The sequence below is a fragment of the Malania oleifera genome, chromosome 6 (assembly GCF_029873635.1).
Source record: "Malania oleifera isolate guangnan ecotype guangnan chromosome 6, ASM2987363v1, whole genome shotgun sequence".
NCBI lineage: Eukaryota > Viridiplantae > Streptophyta > Magnoliopsida > Santalales > Ximeniaceae > Malania > Malania oleifera.
In genome coordinates this window covers 23,497,451-23,513,735 of record NC_080422.1, presented here as the reverse complement: position 1 = coordinate 23,513,735, position 16,285 = coordinate 23,497,451, and the positions used below count along the sequence as shown (strand labels likewise).

The following is a 16,285-nucleotide window of genomic DNA, read 5'->3' as shown; positions in this document are numbered from 1 at the left end:
AATCCCACCTAATCCAATTATATTATTTGTGGCTTGGCTACTTTCCACCTCAACATAGCTATTCATGGCTTGATAGCATACCTCTACTGCTTGGTTTGTATAAGGGAACAAGCTAGGTGTTAGAATCTTGAATCTTGCGAGGATTTCATAGGCTTCCTGCATCTTCTTACCTTGACAACTTATATGTATCAACCAGCGATTGCTGTAGTCCTTCTTTTCGACTAACTCAAAGTATAAATTGTCTAATCTTCTGGTGTTGTGTAGGACCCAACCAAATGGGAGTTCATCAAATTTTGCAAAATCCCCTTGAAGGCAGAACAATCTTGTATTGAAAACTTCAAATCCTTCTCATGGAAACTGCACTTTCTGGTAATTTGTGCATTACAAACAGCTCATTCCAAAGTAACCCTACCTGCCACAGCCTTTCAAAAACCAAACTGAAAGACTTCTATATCTGCTCTACCCTGTTTTCCCAACTCTCACACTAATCACTAGAATGGCATTCACTGACGGTCCTCCATTATTTGGTAGCAGATTACCCATGACCACTGAACTCTTTTAAATCACTGAAACCCAGCCACCATGCATCCTTGAAAGCTTGAACCCTGTGCTTGAAGTGCCCTTACATGGAATCATACCTGGCATTAGGGTCATACCATCTATGAGATGAGGGTTGTAGAGTGTTGTCAACAATGAAGCAACTAGATGATTGTTCACTAGTTGAGGAAATTATGCTGTGTGTGACATCGGACATTGGAATAAGACTATATGCTAAAATTCAACTACTATAAGGTAACTCATCATTGCTACTAAGCCGATGAAGATCTCCTACTCTTATGGCTGATGTTTTGTAATACAGCAAATGGACGGGCAAAAAAAAGCCCCCCGTGAAGCATCTTGCATCTTACTAATGTTCTCTCTACTGATTGGCCTTCAATGGCCTATGCGTCTCCTTCTATCCCACTCCTCCTTAGTACTAGCTTGCTCAACATTAGGGTCGACTATCCTTCCACTTTCACTTCAAGATTCAACCCTTTCTCCCAAAAGTACAATATCTGCAAACTTTTGGAAGGTATAACTCACATGATAAGGGAACTTCAAAGTATTAACACACAGGGAGATACCCTGTCAATTAATGGGGGTTGGACTTGTTCCAACCAAAGTCGTATGCATACACCTTAAAAGACTCATTCACCCTCTTGGGCCTCTTCTCCATGTTAAGTGGACTCAACCTATCAAGTGATATCTCAATAACATGATTCTTGAGCCTAGCGCCACTATGCCAACCTCGTGGGCATAGAGCCCCACAATTCCCACCTCTCTCTAAAGCCATCGCCTGTTTGCCACTCTTTTTAATGTTTTTTTCCTTTAATTTCTTGATGATCCATGCCCATTGCCCACCACAGCCACGCCCTTGAGTTGTTTTTTTTGTTTTTTTTTTGGATTAATATTCTATAATATGAATGTAGTTGATGATTGCATAGGTGTAGATTGTAAAATGTGTACTGATAATTTTGCATGAATGGTGGCTCATTTTTCATTTTAAATCTGTTAGATTACCACTTCACCTAAAAGCTTAAACTCTTAGGTTGTGGCCAACAATGTATATCAAGCCTTAACACTCCCCCGCACATGCAGCCACTGCACATGGGAAGATAAACACATGATAAATAACACCCATTACAAGGAGTACAATAATTTTTAAACACCCAAAAAAAAAAAAAACAAAAAACAAAAAACAAAGCAAGCAACGAGACTAGAACCCAGGACCTCCTAGTAACCAACTCTGATACCATGTTAAATTACCACTTTACCTAAAAAGCTTAACTTGTTAGGTTGTGGGCTAACAATGTATATCAATCAAGCCTTAACACTCCCCCACATGTGCAGCCCGACAGCATACGGGGAGATAAAGGTGACCAATGATAACAAGATTAATTGCTCGAACAATCAGAACAACCACAAACAAGGTGACCCACCATGAACGAGTCACAAATAAATCAGCACAAGACTGCCACGGACACAACCCCAAGAAACCAACACACAGCACTGGAACAATTGGAGCAACCAAGAACAAGGTGAACCACCACCAATGGGTCACAAATAAATCAAGGCTGCCACAGCACCAAGAAACTTAGACACAGCCCCAAGAAACCAGCATATTGGAGCAACCACGAACAAGGTGACCCACCACGTATGAGCCACAACAGAAAAAAAAAAAATTGATGCACCAAGACAACACGAACAAAGTGAACCACCAAAACTACCACGGGCAAGTCACAAGAAAATTGATATAACACTGCCACAACCTCACAAAAACAGATTATGAACACTGCCACTGCTCCAAAAGACTCACTAATGGCCTTTACTAACACCAAACAACAACGGATTACCACAAGTGTGTGATAAAAAAAGACTGATTTTTTTAGCAAAACACATGCCCAACAGCTTGATATTATGGCCGATTGAAAGAATTAGAACATTCTGGAGGAAAATATCAGAAAAAGAAGGTGCCAAAGTTCCCTTAAAATGCTAAGGCTTTTATTTGGTTGATTGTGCATAATAGGGTTAATGCCAATAAAGATGTTGCAAAATAGGAGACTTTCAAGGGCACTTTCTCTAGATGTGTGTTTTTTAATGCCTTAGAAGTTCAGAAACACATTCTCATTTTTTTTTTTGCACTATGAACCTGCTTGGAATACATAGAACAAGCTTTTTGGTTTATTGGGAAAAAGTTGAGTTTGCTAGAACACAATGGAGAATTTGTTGTGTATCTCTTTTTGTGGCTTTGGCAGGAAGAAGGACGCAGTGATATCATGGAGATGAGCATTTTTTTTTCAAAGTTTTGTGGGGTTTATGGTTGTAGCATAATTTGCATATGTTTTCTAGAAGAAGCATAAAATTTCCTTAATGTGGAATAAGATTCATTATTTAAACTTGCTTTGATATGTTAGTTCAAGGTGCTTCAAGGGAGTGAGCTTCTATAACATTCAACAGGATTGGTTATCTTTGGTAGCTTGATCAATGCTTTTCCTCTCTTTTCTTCTACTTTTTGTTTGTTTTGAGTATCAAGATCTTAATCTCCTTTTTTTGTAAATTCTTTCTTCCTTAATGAAATTGTTTCTTTTGTCAACAAGAGAAAAAACATGTGCAAGGGTTGGTCCGTAGCTAAAAAAGATGCGCTCTCAAAGAAGTATTGGGGTATTAGTTTCTTCTTTGTAGGGAGAGATGAACATATAGTCAAAAAAGTACAGGGGTCTGCAATAGCAATGCTTCATATTTAATCAAGTAGGCCTAACTCCCACCAAGATTTTACTCACCACCAACACCATCAAAGACTTATCAAAAAAACAGGTCCACTTCCTGGGGCAGTGGGCATCAAGGCACCTTTGGCCAATGTCAATCTCTCAAGGCAGGTATCAAGGCAAAGAAGCATAGAAAGGAAAAGGGAGACAACAAAGTGATGACTTGCAATCATTTCAAGGATCTTATTCTCCTTGTGCACATTATTTCTTCCTTAATGAAATTGTGTTCTTTTGTTATCCAAAGAAAAAAAAATGTGCAAGGGTTGGTCCATAGCTAAAATATATCCACTCCCAAAGAAGTATGGGGATATTGTGTTTCTTCTACATGTAGGGGGTAATGAACATCTAGTCAAAAAAGTACAGGGATCTACAATAGCAATGCTTCACATTTATTTATGTAGACATGACTTTTACCAAGATTATACTCACCACCAACACCATGAAAGACTTATCAAAACAATAGGTCCACTCCCTAGGGCAATGGGCATCAAGGCATCAAGCCGCCTTTGGCCAATACCAATGCCAATCTCTCAGGACAGGTATCAAGGCAGACAAGCACAAAAAGCAAGAGGGAAACAACAAAGTGGTGACTTGTAATTACTTCAAGGAGATCTTGGAAAAAGTCAAAGAAGGAAGCAAATCCATTGATGTCAGGCTCTAGTATATGTCCTAGATTTTCCCTGAAGTCCAAAGTCATGTGGATGAGGTAGTCTTTACGTTCTTCATTGAAGTAAAGAATGATGTCAACCCTGTTCCAATGATAGTTGCAGATATTTTTAGTTCCTTCAACAGTTGCCACACAACTAGGAGAAGAAATTCAAATGTTGTTTTCCATTAATATACCTTTGAATTCAAATCCATTTCCTAGTTGAAGAGCAAGTTCCTTTGTTTGTACCTATTTGATAGCTTCCCTATAATAGAATTACAAAAGTAAGAATGATTGCAAGTATCGGGGAAAGGAGGATGGGTAGATAAGCTCCAACACCTCACCGAACACCAATGAAGAAGTAACTTAAAGAGCACCTTCAATCCTACACAAGGAAATGTCATACTTCATAGATGCTTCCCATAGATACTACATAGATGCTTCCCGTAGGTACCATTATTCGAAACGTGGGGAAGTACCAGTTCTTCCACTCTCCTGGTCAAGAGACAAGTAGGATCCATGCAATTCATTCCTATGACCTGTGCTTTGGGTTAGCATAGAGCTATACCCAGCTAGGTTCAACAAACAAGATTGGAGTGATAGTTGAGGCACAAGAGGAAAATATTCAAGGCAAAGAGAGGTCACTAATTGACGAAGTTACTGACAGCTACGTGGAGGGGTACTCCAAGCAAGTTTAAATGTTGGAGTCATTAGACCCAAATGTTGCCCTAAGGAAGGTGATTCCAAAGCAAGAAAAAAAATCAAATAACAATCAAAAAGAAGAGACAGCTCAATAGGAAGGGCAAGGGGGATAGCCATTGAGCATGCCAAGTTCCAAGACTAAGAGCCAAAAGTAGTAGAGGCGAACAAAGAGGAAAAGGGAGGAATGATTTTCAGCCTAGAAAAGGAAATTTAAACTCAGAAGCTCAGGTGGGACTTGTAAAAGAGAGATACTTAAATGACCTAGATAATGCCAAAACAAGTTGACAAGTTAATAGCCACCTACCATTAACTGGACATGAAGGTCATGGCCATGATTAGTAGAACCAAAGTTGCAACTACCAAAGCAAATGACATGGCATGGGTGATAACAAAATTTAGAAAGAGAAGCTCACCTAAAGAACTATAATTGGACGACTAGCCAACACATTCATTTTGAGTCGGGGTTTTTTAGTCATTGTCATTAGGATGGTTTAGCCTCTCTTGATTTTCCTCTTATAAGACCTTAAAGAGAAGTTTCAAGGAGCTTTTGTAAATTTTGATCAAAGAATCTTGGCAAAGCTTTATTTACACTTGCATGCATGTATCATATCATCCATGCATCTTAGCAAATATATTATCTTCACGCTCAAAGACAGTTCAATTATAGCACATCCAAGGTCAATCTATCTCCTTCAACACTTGTCACAGAGCTCAAATCATGGCCAACCAACTAGAACGTAGAATGTTGTATTTGGAACACATGAGGAAGTGAAGTGAGTAAGGATTAGGGGTGCAAGTGCAAAAACTAATGGAGATGGTGGCTTCACTAAACAAAGACAAAGCAGTACAAACAAAATGACACAAGTTAAAAACCTTCGACAAGTTTGCTTCCTTCATATGCTTGCAAAGAAACTTAATCACACTTTTTTCAAAATCCAACACCACTGTGGCAAGGAATTTGTAAAAAATAAATAAATAAATAAATAATTGCGCTTCTTGTGTAGAACCTTGATAGAACCTTGCTCCTGCCACGGCAAAACTTTGCTCCCATCATGACCACTCTCATCATTATAAACCTCAAAATATGTCAAGAGTACTAATTTCAATTGAATAATGACGGCATTACAATGTAATTTGCAATTTCTTACGCACTTTTATGTCAAAATACTGTATTTATGCAGTTATGTTAGTTTATATGTTGGAGTTAAAACATATTTCCTTGAAAATATCATTTGTTACTCTGTATTTTATAGTTCTATACATATTTTTGCTTATATTATGAATGGTTTACCATATGATCCTAACCTTCGACTATTACACATCTCCCCGCTTTATTGCATCCACCCACTCCGCTCCTGTTTCATATAACTACGTTTTTCATGATTAAAATTTTAATAGTTACTCGACAAATTTCATAAAATTTTGATCACACCCCACTGAGAGAAAAAAAAAATCATCATAGACGCGTATGAGAAACAAATTCATCAAATTGAACGAGGAAGTTCACAAACGAAACCCTAGAAACACGTAAGGAGGTATCTAAGCATTTAGACTGAAATTCTGGGAAATACAAAATAAGTAGTGGAATCTTTAACATCTGGCAAATTAAGAATTGGAATATGAACCTGCTGAAGAGCTGGAGTCGCGTTCTGGCGGCGGAGGGCCGGGACTGGCAGCAAAGCATCGGACGGACCGCACGCGGAGATTGGAGGGACAATCTGAGAATGGACGGTGGAGGCACAGCGTAGGAGGAGAGAAGGGGATGGGGAAGAAGCGGGGGCAGGAGGAAACGGAGAAGGGACGGAAGAGGAGAGGGAGAGGTGAGGCAGTGTGAGCATTTGGGAAGGTCTGGTGCATGGTCGTCGGGAAGCCGGAGGCCATGCCTTGGTGTGCGGACAGGTATTGATTTTTCGTTAGCATTTTGGAGGGATTCTTTATTCTTACTTCTGCTTTGGCCCAGGAGCGACCGCGTTGCGCCGGCGCGTGTTTGCGCAGTCGTTTTCAGAAAAATTAAAAATATCGACGCAAGTGATCTAAACTTGTGTTTGTCAAAGTGAACTTGAAATTTGGATCCGATGAAATCAATGTATAAAATTATAATTTTTTTCAATTAAATTCACACAATTTAAGACTTAAAATCTGATATCCCAAACACACTTTTAATTGTTTTTGAGTCGAGATTTCATCCCTCACCAATATATAATGAGTCGAATTAAATTATCATAATTACCATGCCTCATATTTGTAATCTCAACTATAAAAACACGAATTAATAATTCATAAGACTAAAATACCCTTACCCTTATATTAGGGTTTGGACCTTGAATCTGAATTTATGTGAGTTTAACACAAAATTATATGGATTTTCTTCCCAATCCACACAAATTTAAATTCAAATTTCAAATTCATATTGAAAAAGTTGCCTTAATGAAATTCTAATATAATTGTGGTGAGATGTACGAAAGGCATTCCAGTGGTTTTATAAATTAGTCACTTTTGGACAATGGTGAGTTACTTACTAGCCTTATAGCATGTAAATGAGTTAAAAACTTTCTTCTTTGCTAGTCCTATTTTACCCTATGTTGCACCAAAGATGCTAAGGTGATTAGTATAACCTAATCTAGTGAAAAAGCCTTTCACAAAACAAACTCTATGTTTTAGGGGATATTTGATAAAATTAAGCACTAAGTATTATATGTTGAATGTGGTTCCAAATATGTGAACCAAATTCCGAATATAAATAGAACGAGTCTTTGAACCTAAATGTTGAATTATTTCACCTATTTGCTAACTAATATATGAATATTTGTGCATTTCCTGTTTTAGTCTCCAAACTATAAATAGAAAAACTATTTGTTAAAAATAAAAGATACTTTTATAAATCAAAATAGTTTTTACGCAACAAAAATAATATCTCTCAAATATAAAACTTAGAATCAATTGTCAAGAGAATTTCTCAACACAAATTAAAGAAGATTACCTACACTTCACAACCTGCCAATTTAAGCAAAAATGTTATAAGAACACAATAAATAACACATAAGTTTTTATGTTTTGAAAAAATATGAAGGCGAATAAAAGGAAAGAAGATAAAGAGGAGGGGACATTGCAGGAGGTTTTGTGGAGATTATAATCACTACTTTGATAATTGTCAAAAGCAAAGCACTTAATTCTTTGAACAATAATTCAAGGGGTTCAAGTTCTAAGCTATTCTGAGAAAAGAAAAACAAAAACAAAAAATAAAAAATGATGAAGAAAATTCTAACAGTAGCTACTAACCGAAAGGCACGGAGCCAAGACAGAGTGGAAGAAGAAATGACCTAAGATGATGGGTTTGTGTTGTACATAGTTGATAGATCTTTTGTGGTAATATTTTTGTATTTTGAAACTTATGATATGTTCAAGAGTACGGATTACATGTCTCTAATTTGGATTTGTGTGAATTTATATAAAATGTATCACAATACAAAATCTCAAGTGGATTTGAGATAACTTTTTTTTTTATAAGAAGTTTTATGTTGCATTTTATCCAAATACAGACAAATTAATCCAAATACATATACTCCAAAACATGGAGTTAAGTTTTTCCATCTTAAATTTAATTTTTTTTCTAATTTAAAAAATTGAACTTAAGTTTTGCTTTATTTTACACAAATGTAAATATAAGACTTGGAATGCAGCATATGTTCCTTTCAAAATAAAAAACCTAAATTGGTGGTTTTTTCAATACATTATTAATTTGATTAAGCATTAATGCAGTTAATTTTGTCCTTCTAGTTCATTTTAATTTGTGTATGCTTTGCTGAGAACTAGCCAACAGCTAGCTGCTAATTTTGCAACATTACATTCCAAGTCATAGTCATGGCCTAAATCAAACGAAGGGGTGGGCCGCTGGGTCTACACTTTTCCAACATGCATGTTTGGCCTTTGTCAACTTCTCTGCTACTTCTATGCCCTAGCTGGCTACTTTATTTTCTCTAGCTTTCAAGATAAATTACCACATCCATCACTTCCAGTTCATAATTATGTACGCGTGATCATCAATCAAACTAGAAAACATGTATGTCTTCTTCCCATGTTTGGTTGAACTTATGAAAACCTCTTTTGGTACATGTCTTCATGAGTTCATGAAAACCTGACCCATCCTTTTCATCACATCTATACATATATTTACATTTGTGTTTTAGTGTCCATGGCCTAGAGAGAGAGAGAGAGAGAGAGAGAGAGCAAAATTACTGCACATATGAATATCATTGACATCTTAAAATATGTTATCTTTCACACAACACACAATGAGGAGAGAGAGAGAGAGAGAGAGAGAGAGAGAGAGAGAGAGAGAGAGAGAAGGAATTAATGTCTATATGGAAAAATTGAGAGTGTTAATTATTACTAACATATATGATCAAGGTTGGAAGAACTTGTTGCCACATTTGCATTTCCATGAAAGGAGATAATAGCCATCATCCCCTCCATGGGATGATGATGCTCCGAAGCCCCCTTTTCTTTGGTGGGAAGGAGGAACCACCAGCGCAGCAGTGCAGGGCTTGCAGCTCAAGCACTTGTTCACGCATGCCGGCGGCCTTGAACCCAACACCGTCATTTTCCTTCTTTCCCCTTCATATCGATATCCCACACTGCGTCTGGTTTGGCTTGAAAGAAGTGACCCAGCTGCAAAAACACCTCTTATATATATATTATATATATATATATATGATGAGACTGTAAATTTCATTTGGACAGGCAAAAGAAAAAGAGGGTAAAAGAAAAAAACCAGGAACAGAATTAAGCATTAGCTGAATCAAACCCCAAACCAAAACACACCATGTTCAGAGGATTTACTGAAATGGGTAGACTTTTTTCACCTTAATTACCTGATTCGGAAGGTAAAAATGAGAGGGAAAGACAGATGATGATGAGAAGCACAGTGATCGCAGATGCCATTTTGGAAACTCTCATGATGTAATGGAGTCTAAATGTGTATGGGTGGCGTGTCGTTGGGTGCTGGAGAAGAATTAATTAAGCAGAGAGGGAAGGCATGAAGAGAGAGAGAGAGAGAGAGAGAGAGAGAGATGAAGCTAGGGAATAGAGAGGTGTGGTGATGGGGTTATATGGTTCCAGAGTTCAGACAGGGTTGAAGCTGCTGGCTTTGGAAGAGACAGTGGCCTGGTAACATGGGTCGTTAACCAATTAATTAGGCTTCTGCTGCTGGAGAAATGTGCCTTTCTTGGTCCTTTTTGGAAACTGTAGTAGTACTGCACTGGAGATGTTTTTAGTGAATGACCTGAGTAGACTATTTGAATCTTTGGTACTCTCTTCGCTCTTGTTTATCAGTTGACCATCCTGTGTGGACTGCCGCAATTACTAGTTTAGCCTGAGCCTGTTAGACCAAGCCACGCGCCTACACTTAATATATTTATATAATCATAATATGTATTCTAAAAATGCCTAGCTTTTTTTTTTCTTTAAAAAAAATGAGTTAAAAAGTAAAAAGGATTATATAAAAATTTTAAAGTTAAAAACAATAATCTAGGAATATAATAATTTATAAAAAAAAAAATTGTTATCATTTAAAACAAATAATTATAGGAAATTTTTTATTATCATAACATGTAGTAATTATAGAATGATAATTTTCAAATTTTATGGGAATTTTATACATCTCTTATTGATGAGACTTTAAAATTTTGCATAAATAATTTTTATTTCATGCAATTTGTGTTTCATTTCCACCATATATAGTTCCTTGTGTGAATTAACTATAATCTATATATTTGATATTAGTTAATATCACCTTAGCGTTATATTTTCTGTTACACAACGAGGATCGATCATATCTATACTTTATTTTTTTATTATTAGTGAAACGTTAAAATTAAATGAATTCACTGGCTTTTTTTCTACAATTTAGCTCCGATAATTTAATAATATGTACAAATAAATTCTTCTGAATTTATAGAGTTAACTTATGCTTAACTGAATCAATTTAATACTTTCTCAGTAATAATTTTAACGTACAATGTTATATATTGTTTTCCTGAAATTTTAATTTACTTAATTTTATAGACCATGTAACTTTTCAAACCGTTACATTTTTAAATAATTTATCATATTCTTTTTTCTAAAGAAAAAGCATATGATGTTATACAAACTAAGGAAAATGGGATTCACTTGTGAAGTGAAAAGTTAACTAGCATAACATAATTGATGGGTGGAGAGGACTCACTCAATTACTGGTTATGATTAAAACTTGGTGAGGAATTGCACTCAATTGATTTCAATCTGAAAAAATAATACAGAGACAGATTCAAGATGCACAAACTCTCTCTTCTCACTGGTTATTCACCCTCACTCCACCACACTACATTACACACACACACATCTATTTATAGCAAATTCTATAATACAATAATCAACAATGATGCGCTGGTTGGTGAGGTTGGTGGCCGACTCTCCACTATAATTTCAAAAACAGTGGGCTAGGGTTGGTGGAGCTGCCGCCATCAAATTTTGCTGCCACCATCCCATTGTTCAAGTTTAATCTTCAGCAATAATTTTTGTAGATTACTCCTATTATAGTACTAGAAAAAATATTTAGGGTCTATTTGGAGTAAGAAATTTTGTTTGGGTATAGAAAGAAAAGAAAAATAAAAATAAAAATTTTATTTTCATTATATTTTCTCTTTACATCAAATAGTAATAAAAACAAAAAAAAATGGTTCTAATATGGTTAATTTAAAAAAAAAAAAATCAAATGTTAACAATGTGTAATTTTGAAATATTATTTATTAATTTTCTTATATATTTTTATTTTCCTTCTCACTTTCCTTAATAATCAAACATGAAAGAGTAAGTGTTTGTTTGGTATCATTTTTGTTTGTTTATTTATCTATTTATTTTAATTTTTATTTGTTTACAATGTAGAAACAATTTATGAAAATGTGTTTGTTTAAAGTTGTTCATTTTCTATTTGTATCGTCAATTTTAGTTGTTCGCAAAAAAAATTAAAAATTAAATTTATAGTTTTCAGTTGTTTAAGTGATTTGTTACCAAAATATTTTAATATTCTAAATTGAACTTTTTTATTAATTCATTTATCTTATACATACTTTTTAATTAAAATAAAATAAAGTGATGGTATGAACTTAAAATATACTTAAAATAAAATTTTAAAATAATAATAATTTTCAAAATATCTTCATTATTTTTCAACTATTATGTACAATAAGATTTCTACTCTAAAGTGAGTTTTGAAATATAGTTATTAAGTAAAACAATTATGATAATTTTATCACTGTATATTTAATTTATATTATTTGAAATTTTTTTTATTTTAATAATCTTTTTTTAGCTATTTGATCAAAGCACAAAAATGAGAATATGTTTAATCAAGTTTTAAACTTGTTTTCAATTGCTATTGTTTTGAGGACACAAAAATAAACATATATTTAATCAAAATTTTAATAAGTTGTTAGTTTTTAGTTTTTATTTATGTTTCTAATTGTTAGTTTTTGTTTTCGATTTTCTTTTGTATAACTTTTGACAATAATAGCAAACTGTCCCTTTTGCTTAATAATAAAGCTCTCATTTAAGAGAGGAGTTACTTGTTGTCCAATGTCTTGGTCAGTGCATTCATACTTCACACCAAATCTCTCATTCAAAACCATAGTTAATCTAATATAACCGCACGGTTTTACTCTAATTCAAAATCATTACACTATTATACTTTAAAAGGTACCAACTTTCTTATTTAGTTAGAACCCTAGTAATAGGTAGTCTTTTCTAATACATAATTGTTTCCCTCTTTTTATTTCTATTTTTTTAATTCTTTTCTCTTTTTGCAATTGATCCCTAGCTTGTTTCTTATTTTCATTTGCTTCAAGCTTTTTCTTTTTCTCTTTTTTTTTCTAAGCCATTAGAATATGGTTTATTAAAGTTCCAAACAATTGAAGTATACATCAACCAATAACAACCTAAGGTAGTCTTTCTAAATATTTTGACTTGTGTTGTGTGTGTTTAGCAAAACTTTCAACATCCTTCCCTTAGTTGAAACTAAGTGAAATAGATAAATTTCCCTTTTTATTTAAACTCATATTTGCACTACATCCTACATGTTCCATGTAGGGAAAGCATAAGGGAAACAGAAAAGATATGCTTGTAGGAATAGGAAAACAACAGAAAATCACAGCCAACAAATGCAATAGAAACAGAAAATAAAGATGCAAATAATAATAAATAAAACAAAAATAAAAAAGAAAGAAAACAAAAGAGAAAGGTCAAAGGACTCCCCAGCGGTGTTGCACAAGCAAGACCTCTTCATTTGGATCGAAGGGAGTCATAAATGACTTGAGACGTTGTCCATTGACTGTGAAGCTATTGTCATTCTTCGGATCTACAATATCTACCGCGCCATAAGAATGGACCTCTTTAATGATATACAGGCCACCTTATCGGGACTTCAGTTTATCAGGAAAAAGATGCAATTTGGAATTATAGAGAAGCACTTGCTGATTAGGGAGAAGTAGTTTGTCTTTAATTTTCTTGTCATGCAGTAACTTCATTCGCTCCTTTGCTAAGCGGGTATTGTCGTAGGCTTCCTCCCTGGATTCTTCAAGCTCACAAATCTATAACTTTCTTAAACCTTTGGCATCATCAAGCGAAAAGTTAATCTTTTTTATAACTCATAAAGCACGATGCTGAATTTCAATAGGTAAATGACAAGTCTTACAATAAACTAACTTGTAAAGAGAAATCCCTAAATTAGTTTAGAAGGCAGTTCAATAGGCCTAGAGTGCATCAACTAATTTTTCTAACCAATCCTTTCGAGGAGGATGGACCGTCTTCTCAAGTATGATCTTAATATCTCTATTGGCCAACTCAACTTGATCATTAGTTTGAGGGTGATGTAGAGTAGAGACATTGTGAGTCAGTCCATATTTTTACATGAGTTTTTCAAAAGGTTTATTGCAAAAATGCAACCTTCCATCACTAATGATTGCTTTGGGCATGCCAAAATGTACAAACAACTCTTTAAGAAATCAAATGACAACCCTATGATCATTTTTCCTACAAGGTATGACTTTCACCCATTTTGATACATAATTTACAGCAACTAAAATGTAAGAATTTCCAAAGGAATTCGGGAAGTGTCTCATAAAATCAATTCCCCAACAATCAAAAGTTTCAAGAGTTAAAATAGGGGAAAGAGACATTTCATTCTTAGCTGTAATTTTTCCAAGTTTCTGACAAGGCTCACAAATTTTGCAAAAATATTCAACATCTTTAAACATAGTAGGCTAGTAGAGTCCACTTTGCAAAATTTTTGAAATAGTTTTATTTGTGGCAAAGTGGCCTCCACATGCTCCACTATGGCAAAAATGCATCACAGAGGTAAACTCATCATCAGGCACACATTGACGCACCAACTGATCAGCACAATATTTAAGCAAATAAAGGTTGTCAAAATAATAGTGTCGTATCTCTACAAGAAACTTACACTTGTCCTGAGTTGCCCAATGCTCTAGCATTTCGATCAATGACAAGGTAATTTACAATATCTGCAAACCAAGGGGCGTGTGACACTGTAAAAAGATGCTCGTCAGGAAAATCATCATTTAAGGGAGGAAGAAATAAAGATACATCAAGTAGCTACAAACGAAAAAGATGATCGGCTATAACATTTTCAACTCCCTTTTTTGTCTCGAATGGTAATGTTGAACTTTAGAAGAAGAAGAATCCATCGAATCATTATGGGCTTAGCATCCTTCTTTGCCAACAAATACTTCAAAGGAGAGTGGTCAGTAAAAGTAATAACAAGTGACCCAATAATATAAGAACAAAATTTATGTAAAGCAAACACTACAACTAACAACTCCTTCTCGTTGGTGGTATAGTTTTTCTAAGCATTATTTAAAGTATGACTTGCATAATAAATAACAGAAGACTTGTTATCAACTCTTTGACCAAGAATGACACCAAGAGCGAAATCACTAGCATTAGTCATAATTTCAAAAGACAAGTCCCATCGATGAGGTTGCATAATGGGTGCAACTGTTAAGTGTTTCTTTAGGATCTCAAAGGCATGGTGGCACTCATCAGTTCACAAGAAAATAGTATCATTTTGCAATAAAGCACACAATGGTTTAGAAATATTACTAAAACCTTGAATGAAACGCCTATAAAAGCCAGCATGGACAAGAAAAAACCGAATATCCCTCATTGTCCTAGGGACAGGTAACTAGGAAATTAGTTCTACCTTGCCAGCTCTTCCTTCTGCTCTCCATTCGTGAGTGAACTTCACCAGAGGAGCATACACAATCGGAGAGCAAAATGGAAAGCTGGCGCTCAGTAAACCCTTTTTTGAAGATCAATTGGAAGGCTTGGAGAAAAAGTACAAAGATGCTAAAGAGACGATCATTTGGTAGCGAGAGGATAATAGAATAACGAGCTATAGGGAAAAGAGGAGGAAGGAGGGATGCGAGAGATTATTGCAGCCTTTGAGGAGTTCTCGTGAAGGTGAGAAGGCTCGTGAGAGCCGAGGGTTGAGGCTCGGAAGAAGTTGTTTGTGTAATTAGAGGCTAGGGTGATTTTTTTAAGTGGTGACTGGCGAGTGAGTGATTTGTTTAAACCCTTTTTGGTGAAGGGACTAGGCAGCAGAATGAAAGGCCTAATCAACTAATTCAAATTATGTCTGAAAGATATAAGTGGTAGAAAACAAACAAAAAGAAGATATAAGTAAGCTTTGAAACACTATGATCTCTTTAAATATATTTACACACACATACATACATCCATAGATACATACATATATATATATATATATATATATATACACATATATATATATACATATATATATATATATACACATATATATATATATATACACATATATACACATATATATATATACATATAATTATATACATATATATATATGTATATATATATATATATATATATATACACACACATAAATATATATACATATACACAAATTAAGATTGAATGCTTTCCTGTCGATAACATGTGATGGGTGACGACTAACGACCCTACTAGCTTAAGTGTGGGTTATGAGTGAAACTTTCAAAGTGAGGATTAGAACTCAACCATTACAAGAACATTATAGGATTCATGATGTATCATCATCATTATTGCTCTAAATTGCGTAATCTTTACCATGGAACACCCATGTTGTGTAATTTTTCTCCATTCCAAAGTCTAATAAATGTGTATGAACCAAATCAATGTGTTTGAATGTTATGTTTTGACATTTCTTGCAAAGACACCTTATTCTACTGGCTTTGTCTGCACGAGGACATACGAACTCTATGAAATCATGTACCCCTTTCATGTATTCCGGCAAAAACCTACCCCGAGCATTCATCCAACTTTTATCCATATTCATTAATTACCTTATAACATATGGAAGTAAATGGTGTTGATTACATTCTCATAATGTTTATGACGCATGCATCGTGAATCCTATAATTGACCACCTTCCGTCTAAAAAGTACGGATCCTATCCCATTCAAGAATGTTACATTTACGTTGCAATCAATCGCTCAAATTCCTTTGTCGTAGTCATTATAAATTTCGACAGCATCTACCCATGGCTCTCCAAGTACACCAGATG

At 34.8% G+C, this 16,285-nt stretch overlaps 1 protein-coding gene and 1 long non-coding RNA gene across 6 annotated transcripts in view; both read right to left on the bottom strand.

The window, feature by feature from the left end:
* LOC131158782 (uncharacterized) overlaps nt 1-6,714 on the bottom strand; it is a 21,869-nt gene extending 15,155 nt beyond the window's left edge. The window contains exon 1 of one of the 5 annotated variants that reach the window (XM_058113644.1): nt 6,279-6,714. In XM_058113644.1, the coding sequence (XP_057969627.1) occupies nt 6,279-6,491 (213 nt within the window). In that variant the 5' untranslated portion in view covers nt 6,492-6,714. The remainder of the gene's footprint in view (nt 1-6,278) is intronic. The other 4 variants (XM_058113646.1, XM_058113647.1, XM_058113645.1 and 1 more) reach the window with 4 other exon arrangements.
* A 2,171-nt stretch (nt 6,715-8,885) lies between these two features.
* LOC131158781 (uncharacterized) lies at nt 8,886-9,913 on the bottom strand. Its single transcript, XR_009137506.1, has 2 exons — nt 9,516-9,913; nt 8,886-9,335 (listed from the first exon to the last, which is right to left on the bottom strand). It is a non-coding gene; the product is annotated as an uncharacterized LOC131158781 (long non-coding RNA).
* Between the last annotated feature and the right edge of the window lie 6,372 nt (nt 9,914-16,285).